At 32.3% G+C, this 26,249-nt stretch overlaps 1 protein-coding gene across 1 annotated transcript in view; it reads right to left on the reverse strand.

Annotated features, from left to right (window-relative positions):
* Positions 1-26,249, reverse strand: part of CCDC198 (coiled-coil domain containing 198) — a 46,336-nt gene that overhangs the window by 2,617 nt on the left and 17,470 nt on the right. Inside the window, exons 3-5 of the mRNA XM_074285122.1 lie at positions 10,248-10,331; positions 5,086-5,184; positions 1,188-1,344 (exon numbers count right to left, since the gene is read on the reverse strand). Of these exons, the coding sequence (XP_074141223.1) occupies positions 1,188-1,344; positions 5,086-5,184; positions 10,248-10,331 (340 nt within the window). The remainder of the gene's footprint in view (positions 1-1,187; positions 1,345-5,085; positions 5,185-10,247; positions 10,332-26,249) is intronic.

Below are 26,249 nucleotides of genomic sequence, written 5' to 3' on the forward strand. Positions count from 1 at the left end.
GTGTAGTCATTCAAGACTTTTTCATAATAGTCATCTTATAAGAAATACTTTCAAAAACATAAAACACTCAAATGAACAGAAAAGCAAATAAAAACCTTAAGTAATCTAATGTTGGTAAAGAAAAAGAACTTTGTATGGGAGGGAAAAAATGGCCCTAATAATGATTATGATGAATTCATAAGAGAATTTTATCAAACTTTTAAAAAATAATATCAATATGACACAAATTATTCTTTAAAAATTAGAATTAAAATATTCTTCTTTGCTTCTTTTGTGAGGCAAATATAATTCTAATATCAAAATGAGAGAAGGATAAAGCACAGGAGAATTACAGACAATACAAATAACAAATATTGATTTGAAATACATAAAATACTTAGAAATACCCCCCATTTTATAAAAAGTGGAAAGCAATCTGGCATATATTAGGTTTAGACCAATATTATGAACATCAGATTCTTATCTGAGAAATTTTATATAAAGATATTTTCCCGATTTGATTGGGATAAGGGAAAGTCAATTGGGAAAAATATCATTTTATGAAGTTTTTCAGATAAGGATTTGATCGACAAGATATTAAAAACATGTATATACACATATTTATGTATATACTGTGATATTGTAAACTTTATATTGTTTGATATTATATTTATAATGATAGAACTCCAATATGGAGTCACTTAGGCTTAGTGGTCCATATATCCTTAGTTGTCAACCACATTGAAAGGTCTCTAATCATACTAGTTGGATTCGATTGTATTAGATTGGACTGTCTTGGGGATGGCAGAGCACTATGTAAGAAAATAAAAAAAACTGTTTCTAAATATATTAACATCTGGTGCAACTTGCAATCCATTAATAAACCTCTTTGTCTTTTGTTTTCTTTAATCATAAAGGAAGATTTTTCTATTTGGCTCCTAAAAATGAGTGAGTCATAATATATCTAAAATATTTTTAATAATTTAGTGAAATACTAAATTAATAAAGTCTTTTCTAACTGTTTTGCAAACTTCTTTTTTTACTTCCAATTCCTCAATCCCAAAATGTATAGTTAGGACAAACTTAGTAAATTCCATAAGTACAATAGGAGTAACCCAAAGTCATTGCTCTTTTTTCATCAGAAATTTGCCAGATGAAACTAAACAAATTGGGAATACTTTATTTAATGGAAAAATGACTAAACTCACCTCTTTCTCCATTTATGGGTATATTAGACTCCATAGTTACAAAGTCTTCATTGTCATCATCTCTTGGCATGTTTTCAAGGACTTTTTTGGCTTTGAGTTCTCTCATTTTGTGCTTATTAATTCTTGCTTCTCTGTGGAGACTTCTCTTCAATTCAGCCTGAGCCAGTAAATGATTCAATTATATTAATATAACAGAAAAGTAAATAGCTAACTTCTTCTCCAAGTTTGGCAGCCTTCACTATACAGAATTTAGAGACTAACAAACTGAACATTTCACAGTTCATTACAAGGACAAAGACATATGTTAGACTGAAACAATTTGGAGAAAAGTCTTATAAGTAGCTGTGATTTCCAATATCAACTAGATTGCCAGTTAAGAGGAATGGGGAGGATAACAACTAAAAAGAAATTGAAATGGAGTAAGGAAGATGAAGAAATGCAGAAAGTGAAGTCAGATAGAAAATGAAGAGATAGCTGGCCTGAGAACTCTCCTTAGGAGGTTGGGATAGGAAGACCTCCCTGCTTCAAATCAGAGAAAATGGCCCTACAAGCAAAGAGGGCTTCTGAAATGTGAATTCTAGGGTTGAAATTATATATATATCTTTTTATATATTATATATATTTATATATAATATATTTATAATATAATATTTTATATATTATATATACTTATATATAATAAAATATATTATATATATTTTTATAATTATATATATATACAATTATATATATATCTTTTGAAATTACATATATATAATTATATATATATCTTTTCTGTTATCAGCATATATTTTGATATTTCTTAATATCATTTTATCTGCTTTATAACTTGAATGAGTTTTCAAAGAAGACTCTTGAAATGAGACCATTTGAATTCAAATTGTAATTTTTTTTACTTGTGTCAGAGTCAAATAGAATGATGAAATGATTTTGTCTCAGGGTGGGAAGATGAGACAGTTGTAATAGAACTTTTAAACTGACAAGGAAAAAGGTCTCCAGATTTCTTTCATCCCCATCATCCCAAACAACTATCTGTTTACTGCAGGGATTACTCATTCTGCCCCTAGTCCCCAGGAATCAGGATTCTTAGATTCCAAATGTGAAGAAATACAACTTCTATCCATTGTTCTGAGATGAAATAATTCTACGTGACTACTTTTCAGATATTCATAGGTGGTGATCATGTTCTATAATAAGAGAAAAGAAAAAAAAGTTGAATCATTTAACCTCCTCACCATTTTGGGAGAGTTTTAAAAAAATAATTTAATTCCAATTCCTTTATTTTAAAGATAAGAGGTGAGACACATAGAAATTAAATGATTGATCCTATTCATCAGAGATAAGATTTGAACCTAGGTTCTCTAATCCAAAAGTTAAAGTTTTATTTAAAAGCTAAATTAACCTGCCTCCCAACTAGGTTTTTTTTTTTCTTTTCTCTTCCAACAGTAATGATATTTGAACAGATGATGATACCAAGAGTGGTCAATAGGGAAGGGACATATTAGATAACTGAGGAAAGGATTAGGAAACATCTTATAGGTTTTAATGAGTTCAAGTCTCCAGACCTGGGCAAACTATATTCCAGATTCAGAAACAATAAAAGATTATCTGATAATCAAATGTGATGGACTTGGCACTTTTCAATAATGAGATGATTCAGGCCAGTTCCAATAGACTTGGGTTGGAGAGAGCCATTTGCATCCAGAGAAAGGACTACGGGGACTGAATGTGGATCACAAAATACTAATTTCAACTTTTTTGTTATTGTTATTGTTTGTTTGCTTTTCTTTTCCTTCTCATTTTTTTTCCTTTTTGATTTGTTTTTTCTCATGCAGCATGATAAATGTGGAAATATATTTAGAAGAATTGCATATGTTTAACCAATATTGGATTGCTTCCTGTCTAGGAGAGGGGAGAGAAGAGGAAAGAGGGAGAAAAATTTGGAACACAAGGTTTTGCAAAGGTGAATGTTGAAAACTATTTGAAAAAAAAACTATTATAAAAATGAAAAAAAGGAAAAAGTATATGTGATTGCTAAATTGTTGCAGATCTTTTTTTTTAATCTTTTTTTTTTTCCAGAATCTAGAAAATGAGAAATGTGCTATAGGATTGGAGAAGAACCAGTGTACCATTTTTTGAAGTGTAAAAGGATAGAATTAGCAAACTGGGGACACATGAGCTTGATTTATATTCTCCACAAAGTTCTAGATTACTAAGGAATAGTTTGTGAACACTTAGGGAATAAGTGATGAGTACAAATCAGTGCAATATCATCAGCAAGGCATGGCAAATTAACCTGGTTTCCTTTTCTGACAGGCTCACTAGATTTGTAGATCAGGGAAATGTGGTTGATATAACATATCTAGACTTTAGCAAAGAATTTTACAGTTTGTCATGCTATACTTGTGGATAAGTGGATGTATACTTTTTGATCAATGAGTGTTTGTTATGTTCCCACTATATTCTAGGCACATCACACATAAGACAGTGATATAAGCTGAACGACACTGTACCATACTATCATTCAGCCTATATCACTCCAACTTATATGTGATTGAAGGATAAAAATCATTAAGTATGTAGGGATGACTACATAATCAATTTGAAGAGCAATCTATCTAGTAGCGTGTCAGAGTGATATGTTCTTAATCCTTTATTTCCTATTTAATTTTATCAATGACTTAAAAGGAAGCTTGTATAGCATGCTTATTAAATTTTAAGATGGCACAAAGTTTGGAGGATTAACTGATATATTGGATAACAGAGATTGCATTGAGAAATCTCCCAATAAAATCAAATAAAATGAAATGACAGAAATACATATACATATATACAGAAATACATTCTTTTCTTATATTTAAAAAAATCAAACATAGTACAATATGGGGGGAGTAGAAAGCTTAGCTACATCAAAATTAGAAAAAAAGAACTGGAGATTTGGTGAACTGCAAGCTTAAAATAGACCAATAGTGGGATGTATAGGGTAAAGAATCAAATAATATCCTAAATGGCACAGAAAAGCATCAGGTTTAGAATGAAGGAATTAATAGTTTTTTACTTTGCCCTGGAGTACTGGGCTCATTTCTAAGCATTTCATTTGGAAAAAGACAAAGTGAAATGTGTCCACAAATGTCTGGCAAAAATGATGAGAAGAATAGAAAATGTGGTAATCAGGATCATTTGAAGAAATTGGAGATGTTTAGTTTGGAAAAAAGAACACCAAAGAAAACTATATCTATGAGTATCTGAAGGGTAGCCACATAGAATTATTTCATCATAGGTAGAAGTTGTGTTTCTTCACTTTTGACATCTAAGAATCTTGATTCCTGGGGACTAGGGACAGAATGAGTAATTCCTAAAGTAAATAGATAATTGCTCGAGGATGAAAGGAGTCTAGAGACCTTCTTTTTGTCAGCATGTGAGTTCTATTAAAACTCTCTCAATTTTCCACATTAAGGCAAAATCATCTCACCCTTGATTTGACTCTAACACAAGTAAAGAAATTACATTTTGAACTTAAAAGGTCTCTTTTCAAGCTCTCCTTGAAAACTCATTCAAGTTATATAGCAGATAAAGTGATATTAAGACAATATCAAAATATATGCCAGTAAAAGAAAAGATGATCCTATCAGGAAAAAGTTCTTCCTGATCCATCCCATAGCCATTGTTATTGTCTCTCATAGTATTGTTATGGCTGAATTAACTGAAAGTTCAGTGATTTATTTTTAACCTCTTCTTAAAGTCTCTATGGGGGGAAGGAAGAAAAAAAAGGTTATACATACACACACATCTCTCGAGGTATTTAAAATTAATAAACAATAAATTTAATTAATAGATTAGTAAAAATTAATACTTTTGAAATTAATAAATGATGAGTCCTCTCCTTTGTTATCTTTACCTCTTGTTTCTTGCAGTTCATTTCTAGCATTTTCATTTTGTGTAAGTATTGCCTTTTCCCAGAAGTGTATGTCAAAGCTTGCATTCTCTTTTCCAGCTCCTGCTATGAAAAGGTAATACACTGGTTAAAGCAAGATTGTTTGATAATAACAGCTAACATTTATATAATGCTTTTAAGGTTTGCAAAGAGCTTTTCATGTATTATCTCATGAGATCCTAATGTAGCCAGGGTTTATAGGGCTCAACCACACATACTTATTGGTTACACCTCAGTATGCTACTTGACTTATTCCCATATTTAATTATTATTCTAAGATTTAAAATAATCTAGGGTTATATGTGTATTTTCTTATTAATAATATCATAATCTTTTCCCATTAATCATTTATTTTTAACTTCTACCTTGCTATGTGAAATACTACTTATTAATTAAACTGGAGAAACCTCCTTTTTCTAATAGTAGATATTTGTATCTCTCAATATTAAACTCTTAAATCTCCCATAAATCAATAAAATTAAATTTTCAAAATATATAATTCATTAACAAATTAAACTAATAATAAAAAGAAAATATTTATAATATTTTGGCTGAAAAATATCTCAATCAGTCACCTCAGTTCTTTACTATAAAGACAAATTACTTCAGTTCTGGAAATATTTCATCATTTAATTTACTCCAAACACTGATGAAATTCTATTAAAAATTATTTTTTAAGTTTTTCTTTAAGATAACAAGTAAATTCAGCTTCTCAGGAATTGCTATGTTAGTTCTTTTCATTTATCTCTTTTCAACCATCACAGTAAACATTCTATCCATAATGCACATTGGTATCAATTGCGGTATATGGGAGACATTGGCACAGGACTGCCCAGCAAGGTGTGCCCACATCAAAATGGTGTTGTGTTCTATGAGCAAAGCAGAATGACAGTAGCTCAAAAGAAATATGAGGTGTGCAAATTTAGAGACATCTCCATTTCAAATGTAATGTGGACTATTTGTGCCCAACCTATGGGTAGTCTTCTGAGCTTGTATTGGTCTGATCGCCACAGTTAGACACATACACTGACTGTAACATAATATCATGTCATTAAGGTCCTCTTTGAGTACAAAAGACAACAATCAATCAATAATAAACTGCTAGTATCTAATATTTCCTTCATAAAATTCTTTTTATCAAGGTTTTTTTAAGCCCTTAAAAATGGATATAGTTCAATAAAACAGAATTTCTTTTTAACCTTTCTTTCTATATTCTATACAGATTCTTTATAGATTCTCATAAAAAAAAGCAAAATTAACCCAGTCAGCCTTTCCCTGATTCCACAGGAAGAAATACCTGATAATACAAAACTTCAGACTGCCTTGTTTCACAAAGCTCCACTTGGCTCTTAATGATAGAGTTACAGTATCTGTAATCTCTGTGGGTAACAAAATGAGTTATATTTGCAAACAACCACATGAGGTAGATAAATATTAGTAGAATCTCTTCTGAGACTCATAGGAGCAAAGTGATTTGCCCAATCATACAGCTTAGTAAGTGTAGAGTGGTATTAAAATCAGGCTCTCTCTAACTCCAGTTAGAGGACTTGCTCTACTTCATCTTGCTGAAACTAACTGTAATGCAAATTATCTTTCCAAGACTAAGGATTTATTTTTCCATATCATTAATGAGTCATTTATTATTGTTACTAGTGTTATTACTGCTTCTTGATGTATATTGTATTCTATCTTTTTTATATTTCTACTGAATCTAGAGTTTTTAAATATTCATTTGTTCATAATGTTGTCTCTCCTTTAATCCAACTCTGAAGCCAATGTCTCGGGATTTTGTCGTGGTTAGGTGAAATATATTTTTTTCACTCCCAAAGATAGCTGGTGAATAGAGTATCGAGCTCTGAAGTCATAAAGATATGTTTTGAATATTGCTTGAAACACTATAATTATACCAACTCAAGCAAGTCACTTAATCTCCCCAGCCTCAGTTTCCTCATCTATGAAATCTGGATAATAATATTACTTTAAAGATTTGCTATGAAGATCTAATGAGATAATATATGTTACAATTTTTTCATACTTGGAAGTGCCAAAATATGAGCTATTACTCTATCAAAGACAGGATATTTTAATATGAGAAGTAAAAGTTTTGATTGATTGGAAAATTGATTTTCCTAATAGGAAAGCTTGTTTCATCCCTCTACATTGTTGTAATATGTAAACAATGTTCCTAGGAGATGCTAAAGCATAGAAAGGACCTGAAATTGAACATTTGTGACATTGTTCATCTCCCTCCATTAGGCTTCAGTAACAATGCAAACAATATCTATGGATAGTGAAGAACAAAATCCATCTATATTTTTCACCAGGTGTTGTAGTGAATGAAAGGGAAGAAACATAGCAGACAAAGCCTTTCAATAAAACTCTTCATGTTGAGCTTGTAGAAGACCCATGTTAGGTAATGATAAATGGGAGAAAGACAATTTCTTTCAAGTATATATCTGGAAGCCAGCCCATCTATGGAGAGGCCTGTCAACACAAGGACTGTTTTTACTTAGGCTTATAAGATTAACAATGCCTGGAAATCATTTGTACCAATTGCAAGACAATGTTTTGTTTGGTTGGTCAGGTTAAGTCATTACTATATGAATTTAATTTCCCTTAGAGGGGAAAAAAAGAATGAATGCTGCAAACTGAAGGGAACAAGAAAGATATTTAGTACAATCTTTCTTTTAGTAGTTCATGGAAGGTACCCTCTACCTATCTAAACTCACAGGGAGTGGCTACTCTGGATTCAAAGTATTCTGTAGTTTCTCAGCCTTTAAAATTATAGTTCATGAGCCCCCACAATGGATTGAACTTTGTTGGTCAGGCAGACTGCCATAATTTGTTCAAAGGAAAGGCATTTAAATAAAATGGCATAGAAAAAAAAAAGTAACCACAAAACATTTTCCCCATAAACATGGGGAGTGCTCTCCCACAAATATACACATCAGTGGAAGAATGAACACATTAAAAAACATGTGAAGAGATGCTCAGGGTGCATTCATGCAAGAGTACAAACAAGGGGATTGTTGCTGGTGTAGCCCCTTTAAGATTCCTTGTCTGATCTACCTTTGGGACAAGATATTCCTAGGGGAAAAGATCCGTATCTGAGCCAGTTTGGGCTGTACCCAGCCCCCAATTGGTTTGGGTTTTCAGCCCCCTTTTATACAAGATCTGGTCAAAACTAGTTTGGGCTTGTACCCAGCCCCCCCACCGGATCTGAGCTGGCTTGGATAAAGCCCGCCAAAAATCTGGCCTTCAAAGAATTAACCTGAGCTCCGCCCATTACTTCTTCAAGCAGATAAAAAGAGCAAAGCTAGAACCATCTTTGGTTCAGAGATTTGAAAGATGCCAGCTAAGATGCTTGCATCAGAAATTTTCTGTCTCCCCCGCTTTCGGCGTATATCTTCCTCTATCTAATGCCTTTTACTAATCAGACTTTAACCTTGTTTCCAAACCTGGCAATAAACATCTTTTTACCCATCTAGGTTTTTGGCCTGTAAATTCATTTACAGGGGACTCTCGCCGCCACTAGACCTGATTTAACTTTGTATCCTTGCGCCGAATCCTAAGGGGGTTGCGGGGAGCTCCATGTGACTCCCTGTACCCCGAATCCTGCCACTAGACCTCACTTAATCCTATTGAGGTATATACCTCCTCATTAGGTATTTACCTCATGATTTGGTTCAAGTTACCTCATCATTTTGAGGTTCCCTATTACCTCATCAGGGATCTTGTATGTATAAGATATATGTGTAACAAACAGCTCATACTAAAGTTAGGATACTAAATCCTGGAGGTGGTTTTTTTCTTCCAGTGAAACAACTGAATTTCAACAAAAACAACAGCTGTTGTTTTCAACAACAGAGATTGAAATTACCCTTTGATAGGTAAATAAATTGAAACCCAAAGAGTTAAGATGACATACTTAGGTACCACCTCATACCTCTCACATTGGTTAAGATGACAGGAAAAGATAATGATAAATTTTTCAGGGCATGTGGAAAACCTGGAATACTAATACATTTTTGGTGGAGTTGTGAACTGATCCAACCTTTCTGGAGAGTAATATGGAACTATGCCCAAAGGGCTATGAAACTGCATACCTTTTGATCCAGCAGTCCAACTAGTGCTTATGTATTCCAAAGAGATATTAAAAATCGTAAATTGAGCAGATGCCCATCAGTTGGGGAATAACTGAATAACTTATGACATGAAGTTAATGGAATATTATTGTTCTATAAGAAATGATGAGCAGGCTGATTTCAGAAAAGCCTGGAAAGACCTACATGGACTGATGATGAATAAAGTGAGTAGAACCCAGGAGAACATTGTCCACAATTAAAAAATAAGATTATGTGATGATCAATTGTAATGGACTTGGCTTTTCTCAACAATGCAGTGATTGAAGGCAATTTCAATAGAATTGGGAGGGAAAAGGACAATGACATCCAGAGAGAGAATTATGGAGACTGAATGTGGATCAAAGGATAGTATTTTCACCTTTTTGCTTTTTTGTTTTTTTCTTTTTCATATTTTTCCCTTTTGATCTGATTTTTCTTGTATAATATAACAGAAATAGAAATATGTTTAAAAGGATAGCATATATTTAACTTATATCAAATTGCTTGCTATCTTGGGGAGGGAGAAAGTAAGGGAAGGAAGAAGAAAAATTTGGAAAAGTTTTACAAAAATGAATGTTGAAAACTATCTTTACAAAAAATACTATTGAGAAAAAAAACTCAGGGACACACAGATAGTAATTATCAGGGCCAAATTAAAACAGGGGTCTCATTACTTCAAATTCAGTTCTCTTTTCAATATACAATATAATATTGCTATTGTCCGATCTGTCTGTATCAAAGTCAAATATCCTCTTTCATCAACCTTCCCATGTTTATTACAAGGCCCAAAATGGACTAGATCTCATGGGGCAAACAGTTTAGAGGGCTGTGTGTTCTAACCAGATAATAATTGCCAGTTTGGGTCAGATGGGCTTGGGCTATCAGGTCCAGACAACATGTCTCTATGTATCTTAAAGCTTTCAGTCTTTTATGAAGAAAAAAAAAAAAAAGGCAATACAATTTCCTCACCCTTACCATTGCTCCAACATTAACAATATTCACCTTTTTCTTTAGCATGGTTTCATCTGCTTTCTGGGTCAAGAACTTTTCAGCAGTGTTGACTTGTGGCTCAAGAGGTTCTAGCATCTAAAATCCAACAATTAAACCATTCAACATTACTGAGCCCAACATTCAATGAAAGATAAAAGCCAAAAATTCCTTTCCAGAATTTGCCAAAAAAAAGTCACTCTCGTTAGAGTTCTTTTCATCTCTAAGATTCTATAATTGTTTTACAGCTTTGCTCATGTGGTGAAACAATTAATAGAATTTCAGAGATGAAAAGAACTCAGAAAGGTAATTTCCTTTATAGGTCTGTACTTTATAACAGTAGACCGATAGGTAGCAATTTTGGTATACACCAAAACTTCACAATGTATGTCCTGTAATTAAGACCAATTCAATTGCCAAGGGGAAAAAATTACCCAGTGAAAAGGAGACAGAGACCCTGAGGCATTTTCCCCTATTGACAGAGACCCTGAGACGCAACAGAGGAGGCTTCTATAGGGCACAAAGTAGAGCCAGTCTGAGAAAGGTTATTTGGCAATGGAAGCGGCAAACTAGAGCTTTCCTATTTTAAATATGGTGGGGTTTTTTCTTTTTAAATGGCTAAACTCAGTAATTTCTATTTCTTCAAAAAGAATAATAGCTTTCATCACTTATAAATGTTGGTATCCCGAGACAAAACAGCAGTTACAGTTTAATTTGGATTTATGCCACTCCTAATAGAGAAACTCTCTTGTTTCTAAAAGTCTCCAGAGAAAATGCCACAGTATATCATGAGCAATCATTAATGCTAATGAAGCAAATTCATAGTAAGAATAGCCTTTTATTTTTAGTAAGAGGAAGAAATGCCGAGGTGGGAGAGGGATTAAGATCAAAGAGTTAGTATGTTCTGGTGATGCATGATAATGTGATGAAAGATCTTGAATTGAAAGGGACCTCAGAAGCCCAAACCTCTCATTTAAAAGATGAAGAAACTCAGGATTAAGAACACTGAGTAACTTTTCTAAGGCCACATAGATGCAAGTCAAAGAACTAGGTCTTGCACTCTGGTCTAGTGGCTTTATGCAGCTAGGTAACACAGTGCATAGAGCAAGTGCCCTGAGGTCAGGGAAATATCTTCCTGAATTCAAATCCATCCTAGCCTTAGACAGTGACTAGTATATGACCCTGGAAAGTTACTTAACCCAGAATGCCTCAGTTTTCTTATCTGTAAAATGAATGAGAAAAGGAAATGGCAAACCATTCCTGTATCTGGGTCGAGAAAACCCCAAAATGGCATCCCAAAGAGTTGGAAACAACAATTCATGACTAAGCCGTCTAAATTCCTTCTACTTTCCTACCCTATACTATAGTTCACAACATCCTCTTGGGCCTCTTCCTTTGCCTACCTTTTCTTTCAATTTCTTAAAAGATATTGCTGCAAGGCTAAAGATCAGAGCTACAGAATTCTAAAGAGATATTTTATGATGTCAAGGCCTATAAAACAAATTGGACTTAAAAAAAAACTTCAAAGCTTTGAAACATATAATGAGACTTCAAGAGTCACAGGATAAAGTATGAGAACAGCTGTCTTATGACAATGAAATCAAATGCTTTAGAACAAAGTTTTTTTCTTTCTTTTTCTTTTCTTTTTTTTCTTTGATAAGACTTTTAATTTCTCAGGGATAGTTCCATTAAAAAGACTATTGGGATGGGGGTGAGGAGGAATAAGGGGGGAAAAAAAGAAGAAATAGTTATGCATAGTAGATTCGCAGCTTCATGTTCATATTTTTAAAAAATTGTACTATGCTAAAGAAATGCTTGTTTTATTTCATAAATTTAAAAAAATGGGAAGAGGGGACAGAAAAGAAGTGCAAGTAAATTAATAAATGTATCACTAACATGACGGATGATTTGTTTTTAAAATGTCATTCAAAATTTGAGTATAAAAAGGATAATATTTTCAGAAAGTTTTCTTTAAAATTTCTATATGCTATACGCTTTAATAGCTTAAATAATTGAACTGCAACTTTTGGACACCTTGTATTTATGAACCAGCTTTATCTGATATGTGAAAATAGAATTGATCACAGAATTCATTTTCTCTGTTTTCATTTTCTTATAGCAAAAATCTATAGATCTGGAAAGAGTTAAGTGATTTTTCCTAAGGATATCTATATATTGGGGGCTTTCAGGCTTTTTCTTGAAAAGAATTAAAAGCCACAATATTGTCATTATGCCAAAGCTAGCACTAGATGGCAGCAATTTGCATTGTAAACAGCCATCATCTCTTTTAATTGCTAAAGAAATTCCCTAAATAATACTGCTAGAAAGATAAACTTCCAGCCAATAGGTCCCTTCCCTTTCTTTCTCTCCCCTCATCCTCGGAAGGATGAAAATTTCAGAAAATTAGTTAAAATAATTGCCTAAATGTTTGTGTTTATCATGAATGTTCCATTTTATTGCTTGGGGAATTAGTGGAAAGAAATGAGGAGGCCAAAAAAAGTAAGTAGGAAAGACCACTGGACCAGGAATCAGGAAACCTGAGTTCCATTTGCAGCTCACCTACCAACTTGATGTGTATTCTGACTTCTGACATCATTTTCTTTGCCTTTCTGGCTCTTATCTTAGTCATGTATAAGATGAAGAAGTTTGACTTAGACTGTTTCTAAGATTCCATCTGGTACTAACATTTATAAAACAAATACTGCTGTTGTATTTCAGATAGTCAGAGTAGTCCTTTACCCTAAACATTTCCTCATTTTACAGCCAGGAGGTGAATGTAGGAAGAGATTTAGCAATGCACCAGTAAATTACTCCAAGAAGGATCTATTATACTCATAGTAGCAAGCAATCCTCCCTTTCCTCTTAAAGTACTAGTTGTTAGTTCACCAATATCTCCAGAAGGAAATAGGACTCAATTCAGGTTGTTATTATCTTTCCCTGCTTATTACTTTTTGCTTATCACTTTAAGCTGGCTAGCAATACTCTAGCAAGGAAGCATCACCAGGTTGGTTATGTTCCAAGGAAGAAAGCATTATTTGACTGCTTCTCTAACAAAGACTGGCTTCTCTAATGAAGTGGGCTGTACCCACTGATTTTTATCCAGATTCACCTTCTCCCCAACTTCTATCACTGCAAATAACATTGAATTCAAAACAGGAATTGGTGGGCATTAATTTCTTTTTATCTCACAAGGAAATAAACAATAGTGAAGGAATAGGTAAAAATTGCATTGGGGAGAAGACCATGAAGAATGGCTGGTACAGTTCTCTGAAAATGATAGCATAATAACAAAACCCTTTTGACTGAAGAAATAGGAGTAGCTGCCCTTGTTCTGTCTATCTTTCTCATACAGAGAAGGGCCCCAGGAAGTAGTTGCTCAGTTGCCACAACCTTAATCTTCCTGACATATGCAGCAGAAGAGGAAAAGGAGAGGGTTCAACAATCATAACTCAATTGGTTGCACTTTGAAAATATGGCCATGGCTTATTTGCTAGGAGCAGATACAATATGGCTCCAAAGAGCAACTTTCAAAATCATTATAGAAAGGGTCAGAGTAACACAACTTCTCCATGCTGCAAGATCCAATTGGAGTTAAAATGGAGGATGATACTAATTCCTATCCATTTGATGCAGACTTTTCTTTTCTTTCTCCTTCCTTAAACTCCTTGCAAACACTTTAGAAGCTTTCTAGTTTATTATGTCAATGGTTGACAGAATATTTGGGAAGCATCTTCATGACAATAACCGGCTACATATTTAAAGTCTGATTTCCATCAGAGATAATATGGTAAAAATATTTCCCAAAGTATCTAAGAAAGAACTCTACTTTTTCATTATCTTTATTTTTAAATTGAAAGAAAAATCTATAGTATTTGGTGTGCAGTGTGAAATCCAGTGGCCTAAGTGTTATTGGTATTTATATAAGTCCAGGATTTAGGAAATCTTGATTAAATCAAGAACAAATTGGTTTCCTTTAAAAACAGAATTTGATCTAAATAAAATGTTTTGGTTTTATATTTTTAAATAGAAACAATAGAATAACAGACATAAAACAAAATCTCTGCTTGTTGACTAAAATGAAATAAAGTGAAGATTTCTTCCTTATAATATATCAAAAGAGAAAAAAAGAAATGAATCCCAATACTGGAAAAGAATGCATTGAAAAAATTCCCTTTTACCTTCATATTAAGTTTATATTAGACTAAAGATAATTTGTCCTAAAAAAGGATAAGAAATAGTTCAATTGGAATTCAGCAAAAAGAATTTTAGATTTGAAGTCAGGGGTCCTAGGTTACATCTTAGCTCCATCACTTACTACTTATATGACCTTAGATACATCATAACTTCTCTAGGCCAGTTTCCTCATCTGTAAAATTGAGGGTGGGGTAGACTAGATGATTTCTATTATCCCTTTCCAAGCTAACTATAATTTTATGTTAAATTATGATCTGAGGTAGAAATTCTACAAATAGAAAATAGGATTTCAAGCAGGTCAATTAAATCTGTAAAGTACTTGAGCCTTTCTTCCCTCCTTCCTTCCCTCACCTCCCTCCTTCCCTTACCTCCTTCCTTCCTTCCTCCCTCCCTCCCTCCCTCTCTTCTTTCCTTCCTCCCTTCCTTCCTTCCTTCCTTCCTTCCTTCCTTCCTTCCTTCCTTCCTTCCTTCCTTCCTTCCTTCCTTCCTTCCTTCCTTCCTTCCTTCCTTCCTTCCTTCCTTCCTTCCTTCCTTCCTTCCTTCCTTCCTTCCTTCCTTCCTCCTTTCCTTCCTCCCTTCCTCCCTCCCTCTTTTCCTCCTTTTTTCCTTTCTTTATTTTCTTCATTTCTCTTCTTCTTCTTCTTCTTCTTCTTCTTCTTCTTCTTCTTCTTCTTCTTCTTCTTCTTCTTCTTCTTCTTCTTCTTCTTCTTCTTCTTCTTCTTCTTCTTTCTTCTTCTTCTTTCTTCTTCTTCTTCTTCTTCTTCTTCTTCTTCTTCTTTCTTCTTCTTCTTCTTCTTCTTCTTCTTTCTTCTTCTTCTTCTTCTTCTTCTTTCTTCTTCTTCTTTCTTCTTCTTCTTCTTCTTCTTCTTTCTTCTTCTTCTTCTTCTTTCTTCTTCTTCTTCTTCTTCTTCTTCTTCTTCTTCTTCTTCTTCTTCTTCTTCTTCTTCTTCTTCTTCTTCTTCTTCTTCTTCTTCTTCTTCTTCTTCTTCTTCTTCTTCTTTCTTCTTCTCCTTTCTTCTTCTTCTCCTCCTTCTTCTTCTCTCTTTTTCTCTCTCCTTTCTTCCTTGGATAATTTCATATATATATATATATACACATATACACTAGCTGTGTGTTCCTAGGCACATTACTTCATCCTTTTTGCTTTCCTCTATGTCCCAGAGCAGTTGCCAAATTCCATTAACTGAGGGAGTGTCCTCCTTTGGAAATTCATCATAACAATAAAGCCACGGGTCCAGTATCTATCCCTCTCCTTTTTTGAAGAAAGTGTCACTTGAACAGAGCCCATGAGGTATAAATGAGCCAGAAGGGAGAACCCTAGGCATGAGAAACAGCTTGTGTGTAAAGATGCAGAAATAGATTGATTTAGTTGGAATGTAGAATATGTGAAGGGGGTTAATATGTAATCATAAAGATAAGCTGGAATAAGTTTGAAAGGAATTTTAAATGCCAGAGAAATTTGTATTTTATCTTAGAGGCAATGGAAAACCAATGGAACTTTTTGAACAGGAGAACAGGAGAAAATTTCACAGGAGAAAATTCCTATAGTTTAGGAATATGAATTTACATCTGCATGGAAGATAGATTGGATAAAGGAGAAGCTAGAAAAAGACATCTGGGAACTTTTGTAATAGTCCAAGCAAATCATTTCATAGTATGAGTAGAGAGAAGGAGATAGAAGATATGGAAAAGGGCTTATTAATTATTAGTCATCTCAGATATTTATTGTTGTATCAAATATTTTTTTTTAAAAAGCACTATCCTTGATGAATGATGATTATAGTTGTCATCTTCAGCCCATTACACCCTTTGAGTTTGGGTTCCTCTCCTATATTTCCCTATCCTATACATATACATGCACTCCCCTCTCCTCCCAATGATTGTGAATTGTACCAAGTAATGCACACTCTCTTATTTCCTTCTTCACTTTCAGAATGATTGGTCAATATTTGAAAGTTCAGTCTCAAGCCATGAAAGGCAGACCAAAGATTACTGAGTTGCCTAGGGAATAAATCTTTACCCTTGGTCTAAATAACAGGTCACATAACTCTTGTGATAGAAATTTTGTTACTGTTCAATTGTTCAGTCAAGTCCAACTCTTTGTGGCCCCATGAACTTGTCCATGGGGTTTTTCTGTTAAAAATACTAGAGTATTTTGCTATTTCCTTCTCCAGTGTGTGCCCATTTCATAGATGAGGAACTGGGGCAAATAAAGTTAAGTGACTTGCTCAGGATCATACAGATAGTATTTGATAAAGTCAAATTTGAATTCAACTCTTACTGATTCCAGGCTCAGCATTCTAGCCACTGGGTCCTCTAACTAACTGCCACTGTGATAAAAAAGGGTTATCTGATTTAAAAATTTTTTTTATATGATCCTGTTTATCTGGATTAAAAAGTGATTTTTAAAAACTCATTAAATTTATATTGTAATAATATTTATCCTAATCCAAAATAATGTTGTCAGATTTCTCAGTATGGGAAAATATTCTCTTTTGGTACCAAAAGGTATTATTGACTCAAAGTGTAAATGCTTGCTCATGGAGAAGAGAAGTAAATCAATGCCAAATGAAACTGAAATAATCCTGAGAGAATGAGCTCAGCATATCCCTTGGGTTGACTCAGGCATCTGGGTGAACTGGGTGGAATTTATCTCCAATTCTGCTTTTCAAATGTCAGTGTTAAGTGTTGCTTATAAATGAGGATAGAGCTCCTATTTTAGCTAATGTTAAACCTCCGGGATCCACCTCAATCTATTTCTCTGTCTCAGAGAGGTGATCACTCAAAAGTTAGACCATTAGGGGAAATCTATGTTTAGTAACATAAAGCCTTTCAAGATTTTAAAATTAATTTATGTCATAAGAAGACAGAAGCTAATGAAAAACTTTGATCCTAGCAAGATGATCAAGTTTTTAAAATGAACACCTCAAAATGCAGAGGTGAGAGTACTTTAGACATGTAATTGTCAAAAAAGATAAGAGAGGAAAAAGTGAGCATTTTGTGTCAGGAGGTAAAACATTCATCATGGAAAAAAAGTTTAAATTAACATTCATTTTCTCAATTGTACATGTTGTTGTTTTTCCATTGTCAGAAGGCAAAGGAGTGTTGTTATTTTTTGTTTTCTGAAAAATGTCTTCTAAATTAAAGAGGCAACGTGGATTGATGAAAACAATTCATGATTAGGATACGTAATTTTTTTTTCCCTTTTTTCTTTTTTTCCCCATGAGGCAATTGGGATTAATTGCAGGGTCACACAGCTAGGAAGTGTTAAGTGACTGAGGCAAAATTTGAACTCAGGTCCTCCTGATTTCAGGGCTGGTGCTCTATCCACTACTCTACCTAGCTTCCCAGATACATAGATTTTCATCTTGATCTCCTAATTACTAAATGATCTTAAACAAATCATGTAATTTCTATATCCATTTCTTTAAATATAAAATGAAGACAATAAAGGCAGTCCATTGTATTTGACAGAATTGCTTTATGAAGACAAAATGACATAGTAAATGGAAAAGCATGTTAAAAAGTTCTGAAATTAAAATACACCCATAAAGGATAATGATGATGATGATAAAATAAGTATAGCAGAAATATACAAACCAATAAAAATTAATGACATAAAAAGCATAAGCCAAAGCCATAGACTTAAATGAATTATGGTGATTAAATCTTAAGCTAATGGTCAAAACAATCAATCATCAAAACAATGATTACATGAAGGACAACAATAACTGCAATGCTGTGAATCCAAATTTCAAGGAAAAATTATGTCCCTAACAACATACATTAACAAAATTGGTAAGGCAGGGAGAAGGATTGCTTTTATTACTATACAATTAAAAATTAGGAAAACAACATGCAAAATAAAAATGAAAGAAGACATTTTGAATAGTAAGAAATTTTCTGGTTTATCATTGAAATCAATTTTTCCTGATTCTTTATCTGACTTTGTCTGATTTGCTCCATTGACCAGCTTTTCTATTTTTCATTTGAAAACTATTACTTTATACTTTATCTTGAGGTCAAGAAGTACTATTCTGCCTTCATTCTTCCTTTTTATTCCCCTTGATATTCTAGATCATTTCTGTCAATTAAACTCTATTATTGTTTTTTCTGTTCTATACAGAATCCCCTTGGAAGTTTGCTGTTAAGGTACTAAGTCTGCAAATTATTTGGAAGTATTGACACTTTTATTATGTTGCCATGGCATAGCTCTGAGTGCTGGCTATCCCTCTGATTATTTTTGCTATTTCTTTAAGGAACATCTTAAAATTGTAGCTATTCAGGTATTAAGTACTTTGGTAGATTGAGTCCCAGATTTTTATTTATTTTGTAGTTACTTTGAATGGGATTTAAATTTTATTATATTGTTTTGAATTTCATTTTTATTAAACAGAAATGAATTTTATTTTTGTGAGTTTACTTTGTAATCATCTATTTAATTGGCGCTATTAATAAAAACCAGTTGAATCTTTTGCTTTTCTTAAGATTTTCTGAAGTAAATCATCATGTCATAATCAAAAGGAATCACTTTTCTTTCTCTTAGTCTAGCATGAAGCCCTTAATTATTTCTCTTATATCTTGGTTATTGTTAGTATTTCTAGAAATATGTGAAATGTTAACAGGGAGAGGGAGTGTCCTTGCTTTACTCTTATGTTCACTAAGAAATCTATTATTATTCTATTATATTTAATGCCAATTATTGGTTTTAGATAGATATAAGTAGGTAATAACATTGTGTTTTAGAAGACATATATTTACTCTATTAAGGGTTTTAGCATAAATAAGTATTATGTTTTATGAAAGACTTTTTTGCATTTATTCATATAATCATGTTGTCTGGAATTTTAAAAAATAAAACATTTAAAAATTGTCTTTAATATTTTCTTAACATTGAACCATCCTTGAATCTGTGGTGGAAATGATTGGGTAAATGGTTTTTAAATAAATATTTGTAGAATTTTAGCTTGTATTTATTTAAAATATAATTTACCTAGATAAATTTTTTTAAAAGACAAAACTTCCCTATTTGACAAGCAATGCTGATAAAATTTTTAAAATTCACATTATTTCTCATTTATATTTTTGACAGTTTAGCAGAATGAAAGCTAAAAGTGTATGCCATTTTATTGTTTCATTTCCCATGCTTACCCTCACCAAGTAGAAATGACAAGGTCTTTGCAAAATCCATGTACAATTTTCATTTTAATCATCTTGAATTTCAACTCTCTTAGAAACAAACTGTGCATGACCAAATTTTGCAAGATATATCACAACTCAAAAAAGATATACAATCTGAATATTAAAGTTCATACTGTGAAAAAAAAATGAGAAAAGAACCAGATCAGGTATATTTCATAGTTCTGTGTAGGAGATGAATTCTGAATCAAAGAGGTGAGAAAAGTTAGTGTGAAGTAGAAAACACATAATTTTAATTACATGAAATTGAAAATCTTGTGTTTGAAAAAATGTCATAATTTAGATAAGAAGGAAGTGACTAGCTATGAGGAAAAATATCACCTTTGTATAAAAATATATATTTTCAAAATATACATATAATCAAAGATTAGGCCATAGAAATATATGATATTCTCCACCACCCAGAAATGAGGGGTCAAAAGATGTAAATGAATATTATTGTTTATACTATTTATGACAAAACTGCCATGCAAAGGAAATACTTGTTATGCTACAGTGGATAGAACATTGACTCTAGAATCAGTGGCTGTGGTTTCACATCCTGCCTCTAATACTTCTTACCTGTGTGGCAAATTAACTTACTTGGGTATCAATCTCCTTTTCCTGTAAAATGAAAGAGTTGGACTAGATCCTTTTTAAGATTTTATCAAACTGTTTTGGGCATATAGAAATTATTTACAATCACATAAAACAATGTTTCAGATCACTTATAGGAGGAAATAAAACAGTTCTATGATTTCACTCCACACCTAGGAAATTGGTAAAGATGACAAAAAACGGGAATCTTTTCAGTATTGAAGTTGTGGAAAGAGAAAAACAAAAATCCACTGTTTTTGGAGTTGGGGAATGTCTAGCGATTCTGGAAAGCAATTTGGAGAGTGCCTACAATTGTGTCTGACTCTTTGTGACCCCATTTGGAATTTTCTTGACAAAGATACAGGTGTAGTTTTCCGTTTCCTTCTCCAGTTCAGTTTTAAGTATGAGGCAAACAGAATTAAATGATTTGCTCAGTCACATGACTAGTGTCTGTGGCCAAATTTGAATTTAGGTCTTCCTGACTCCAGATACAATGCATTATCTACTGTGATACCTGGTTCTCTAGTATTCCCAAAATACTGATCTGTCATGTCATCATTATTTCCTATAGACTAGATATCTCTATATAATAAAGCTTACCCCCTAGTTATAAGTGGATACAAAATAAGAGTAATTATAAACTTTTCGAGTTTGAAGGGACTTTAGAATTCATCTAATACAACAGGAAAATGTACCTTTAAAGAACTTGCTGACAGAAAGTACATTAAATATTGATTTGGATTAACATGGAGGAAAATTAAGCAAATTCTTAGGAATAGGTAATTACCTATCTATGCATTTAGGAGGGTTTAGTTTCTTTATCTGTACAGAGAGACTTTCAATGCCCTTCCATTTCAGTAAATTCTCAAAGGATTCTTCTTTAAAAACTATATTTCTTCACACTTATATTTATTGTTTTAATGAACAAAAATTCATTTTCTATCCCCTTTCAACCATAAAAATGTTCATAAGACAGATTCAATACATTTACAAGGTTATTTGAACCTTTTCATTTATAGCAGAGTTTATTTTTTTGTCCCTATGGACAAACTTTTCCAGCCTATCTAAAACCTATGTTTATTCAAGCATAAAATTAAGTCATTTTTATTAAATCAAAGTTCATTTTCTCTCTCTTTCAATTACCATACTGTTCATTCATGAAAAGACATTGCCTTATAGTTTTCACACTGTGGCTATTTTCTTTCTTCTTTCTTTCTTTTTCTTTCTTTCTTTCTTTCTTTCTTTCTTTCTTTCTTTCTTTCTTTCTTTCTTTCTTTCTTTCTTTCTTTCTTTCTTTCTTCTCTTTCTTTCTTTCTTTCCTTCCTTCCTTCCTTCCTTCCTTCTTTCCTTCCTTCCTTCCTTCCTTCCTTCTTTTCTTTCTTTCTTTCTTTCTTTCTTTCTTTCTTTCTTTCTTCTTTCTTTCTTTCTTTCTTTCTTTCTTTCTTTCTTTCTTTCTTTCTTTCTTTCTTTCTTTCTTTCTTTCTTTCTTTCTTTCTTTCTTTCTTTCTTTCTTTCTTCTTCCTTCCTTCCTTCCTTCCTTCCTTCCTTCCTTCCTTCCTTCCTTCCTTCCTTCCTTCCTTCCTTCCTTCCTTCCTTCCTTCCTCCCTACTATTTATTAAGAGTGCTTAAAAGGATAGCACCCTCAGTTCCAAAACACCTAGAATTATGCTTACCATTTCATTTATATAAGTCATTTTTCATTGGCACAGAATATGAAGTAAGAATCCATCATGCACAACCTTATCCTCTCTTCAGTCAGTCTTTTACATGTCATGCATAGTTTGTTTCTAAGAGAGTTGAAACTCAAGATGATTAAAGTGAAAATTGTACATGGATTTTGCAAAGACCTTGTTATTTCTATTTGGTGAGGGTAAGCAGGGGAAATGAAACAATAAAATGATATACATATTGTGCACTTTTAGGTTTCATTCTGCTAAACTGTCAAAAATATAAATGAGAAGTAATGAATTTTTAAAAAGAAAAAACCCAATTAAATTTACATTTAAAGAAAAAATTTCCTTAGATATTTCAACAACCATTTGGGCTTTCTTCTTAAATATTTATTTTTGGGGTTCTTTAGATGATAATGTGAGAGCTAAGTAAAGAACCAGACACTAATTTCCTCATTTTTTTTTTTTTTTGATATGCCCACAATCAATATGGATAATCCTTTTTTTTTTTGGATGCAATTGGGATTAAGTGACTTTCCTGGAGTCACACAGCTAGTAAATGTCAAAGAATAGGTTTGAACTCAGATCCTCCTTATTCAGGGCCAGCACTTTATGCAGTATGTTAATCTTTTTAAGGGTACAAATTACGTTAAATTCACATGTTATCATCACATTTGACTCATATTCATGTCTTGCCATAAATCTCCAATAGGTGTTTTATACAAAGTGCTGGGAGCTGGAAGGTTGTGTTTCTAGAGATACTAATATTATGTGGATACCATTGTCATACATGTGTTGTCCATTGGATATTCTTTATTTTTTATTCCTACATAATCCATTCATCTTCTTTTCCAGGCACACATTTTCTTTGGTAACATCCTTTCCCCACTTTTCAGCACAATTTTTGACTGGTGATATCCTTCTATATGTTCCTCTATTGCCCTTTGGCTTGACCTGAAATTTTAATTCTTTAACCATAAGGATTTTTCAAAGTGATATTTTATGTGCTGTATTCAAAAAGCATCATAAACAAATAGTGTTAAAAGGTTATTTCTATAAGAATCTTCATAGCATTAAAAGCACTGATTGTGCAATTTCTTAAAGGTAATGTAGTTAATTTCTTAATCTATCCCAGGCCAATTTCAGTTCCTGTTCAAGATACATTGAGTACTGATAGACCAACTTTATGGACTGTTCATCATTTACTTGTTTTTTCATGTACATGTAATTAAAGCAATCCTTTTGGAATGGTTTTAGGTCTCATTTAGGAAACTTCAATGTTCCAGGACTTCATACAATCAGCACAATGTCATCTGCAAATACATTTAGAGGACTTCCATCTTTTGTTTGGTCTCTGCTGAATAACCTCCACAACATTGTCAAATACACTGCTGAACAATTTTTACAAGCTTATATTGTACTTTTGTCTTATGACGTCACTTGATATCAATAATCAGTGGATAAATGAATAGATTTACTTTTTGTTACATTTTATGAGAAATTTTTTATGATTTTTAAGTGTGTAACAAATACATTAGAATTATTCATATAATATGAAACAATGTTAAAGACATTCTTTAAGAGGAGCTTTTTTATGATGGCATCCTCCTATAACAAATTTATATTTATAAATGCATGTATATATAAATATATTTATAAATTAATCTTTAACAAACAATATATAGATTGGAATTTTATAATCATCATTTTTTCTATTGTGTTAATTATTAAAATGTGATCATTTAGAATGTAGTTTGTGAGAGTCTACATGATCTCATCTTTATCATGTCCTTCCTGAAAGTAAATTGTTCTCATAAAGATTTTATAGCAATGGGAAGTTAGACATATGGATTGATAGCTATGTCTTCTCAATTATGTTTTTAAACTAATACTTGCACCTATATAACCTATATCAGATTTCCTGGTATCTTGAGAAGGAGGGAAGAGGGAAAATTTTTTGAAATTAAAAATCTTTCTAAAAATGGATGCTGAAAAGTACTTTTACATGTAATAGGAAAACATTAAATATTTGAAGAATAAAATTTTAAAATAAAGTAGTAATCCTCTTCATACTGTTTGAAAAAATTAATTCCATGTTGCTTTCAAAAGTTTTTTGCTTTGTCTTTTTATAATCATTCTATTTCAGATGCTTTTCCTATTTTTGATTGACAGTTATTACTTCTTCAGCTAGCAAACTAGATGCCATAATGTTGGAATCTAAAAGTAACAGTTTCTCTGGTACTGTTAATGAAAACAGTTTGTAATAATAATCTTGGAAGGTCTTTCCAAAAAAATTTTCACCTGTTTGCTGTCCCCTTCTAATTTCATTTGTCTTAATTGAATCTCCTGCTAAGGAGTCCATAAATTTGTTTTCTTTCCACTTCTCACCTTCACAATCTTCTTCACAATCTTCTCTTTTCACTAATGGATTTTAAAATTTTGTTTATTTAAAACAAATACAAAATTTTAAAAAAAGCATTGCTATGTGTAGAGCAAAACACAGGAGAGAATTCAAAAAAAGACAATAAATTTCCATTTCAAGAAAGCCAATATAATAAATACTACATATCGTGTTCAGATTTGTCCATATTTGCTTTGCTTCTTTGTAGATTTTTCGTATGTTCTTTTGCTGTGAACTTTTTTACCTCATTCTTTTTTTCCCCTCTTTCTTCTCTTCCATGTCCCCCAAGAAGACTGCCATTAAGTATGGACATATACACACATATACATATTCACATATACATACCTACATATATATATATATATATATATATATATATATATATATATATATATATATAATCATGCATATATGTATACACAAATACATTGATATATATATAAGGCATACTGTGTTTGTCCTCTGTTTCTCTGAAGGTGGATAACTTTATCTTTCATAAGTCCACATCTTTCCATATTTTTCTAAATCTACCAGCTCATTATTTCTGTCACCACAGCCACATTCCAACCTTATACTATCTAGTTGTTTTAAATACTCTAAAACAATATTGATTAATATGATGGACATAGAATGTAGTTTCTCGATTTTTCTCTTTTAATTAAATTTAGCTTTAACTTTATCTGAGATCAATGATTACAAATTGCTATTTTTTTCTAATAAATTATACTCCTAATCATTATTATTATCTTTGTGTGTATCTTATTTCCTATCCCTGCTAACTCCTCTGCTTTATTTCTACCCATTACCTTGCCTTACTAACTTAACTAATCATGCCATCAAGGATCCCTCCTTGTTCCATTCCATCCTTTCCCTCCCTCTTTACCCAGTCCTGTTAATCTGCAAACCCTTTGATACTCTTCCTTATCCTATTTCCCCTTTCTTATTTTTTAAATAAATTTAGAAGACTTCTATACCTATGTATAATGAGTTCTCTTTAACTCATTCCCAATGTGAATAGGATTCCAGAACTACTAACTCTCCTCCCCCATTTAATTCCTCTGTGTCAATTCTTGCTCTCATACCTCATTAGTATAACATAATTACTCTTTTTACTTTTTCCTACATGGTTTTGCTTTTTAAAAGAATCACATCTGACTCAGGTCTATCCCAATCTTTCTTTTGAACTACCCAACTACTAATGACAATCTTAGATATATGGTTTACATTCCCATGTATAAAACATTCATTTTGTCCTTATTGAGTCCTTTGAAATTAGCCTCTGATATTTACCATCTATTTCTCTTGGATTGTATATGTCAAAATTTTCTATTAAGTTCAGATCTTTTTGCCTGAAAATCTGGAAATTCATTGAATTTCTTTCTTTCTTTCTTTCTTTCTTTCTTTCTTTCTTTCTTTCTTTCTTTCTTTCTTTCTTTCTTTCTTTCTTTCTTTCTTTCTCTTTCTTTCTTTTTCTTTCTTTCTTTCTTTTTTTCTCTCTCTCTTTCTTTCTTTCTTTTTCTTTCTTTCTTTCTTTCTTTCTTTCTTTCTTTCTTTCTTTCTTTCTTTCTTTCTTTCTTTCTTTCTTTCTTTCTTTCTTTCTTTCTTTCTTTCTTTCTTTCTTTCTTTTGTTCAGGATTTTGCTTAACTTTGCTGGGAATAATATTTTTTTTAATTTCAACTCTAATTTTTTTCCTCTTCAATTTTTAGTATTCCAAGAACTGCATCCGTTTAATGTAGCCACTCCTAATTATTGTGATTCTAATTGTGGCTCTGCCATATTTTAATTTATTTTCTTGTTTCTTATAATATTTTCTCCTGGACCTGAAGGTTTTGGAATTTAGCTATGATATTCCCATAGGTTTTCCTTGTAGGATCTCTTTTAGGAGATAATCAGTGGTTTTTTTTTTTTTTTTTTTTTTTTTTCTATTTATACTTTTCCCTCTTGTTCTAACACTTCAGAACAATTTTCTTTAATTA

This window comes from Sminthopsis crassicaudata, chromosome 2, assembly GCF_048593235.1.
Source record: "Sminthopsis crassicaudata isolate SCR6 chromosome 2, ASM4859323v1, whole genome shotgun sequence".
NCBI classification, from domain to species: Eukaryota; Metazoa; Chordata; class Mammalia; order Dasyuromorphia; family Dasyuridae; genus Sminthopsis; species Sminthopsis crassicaudata.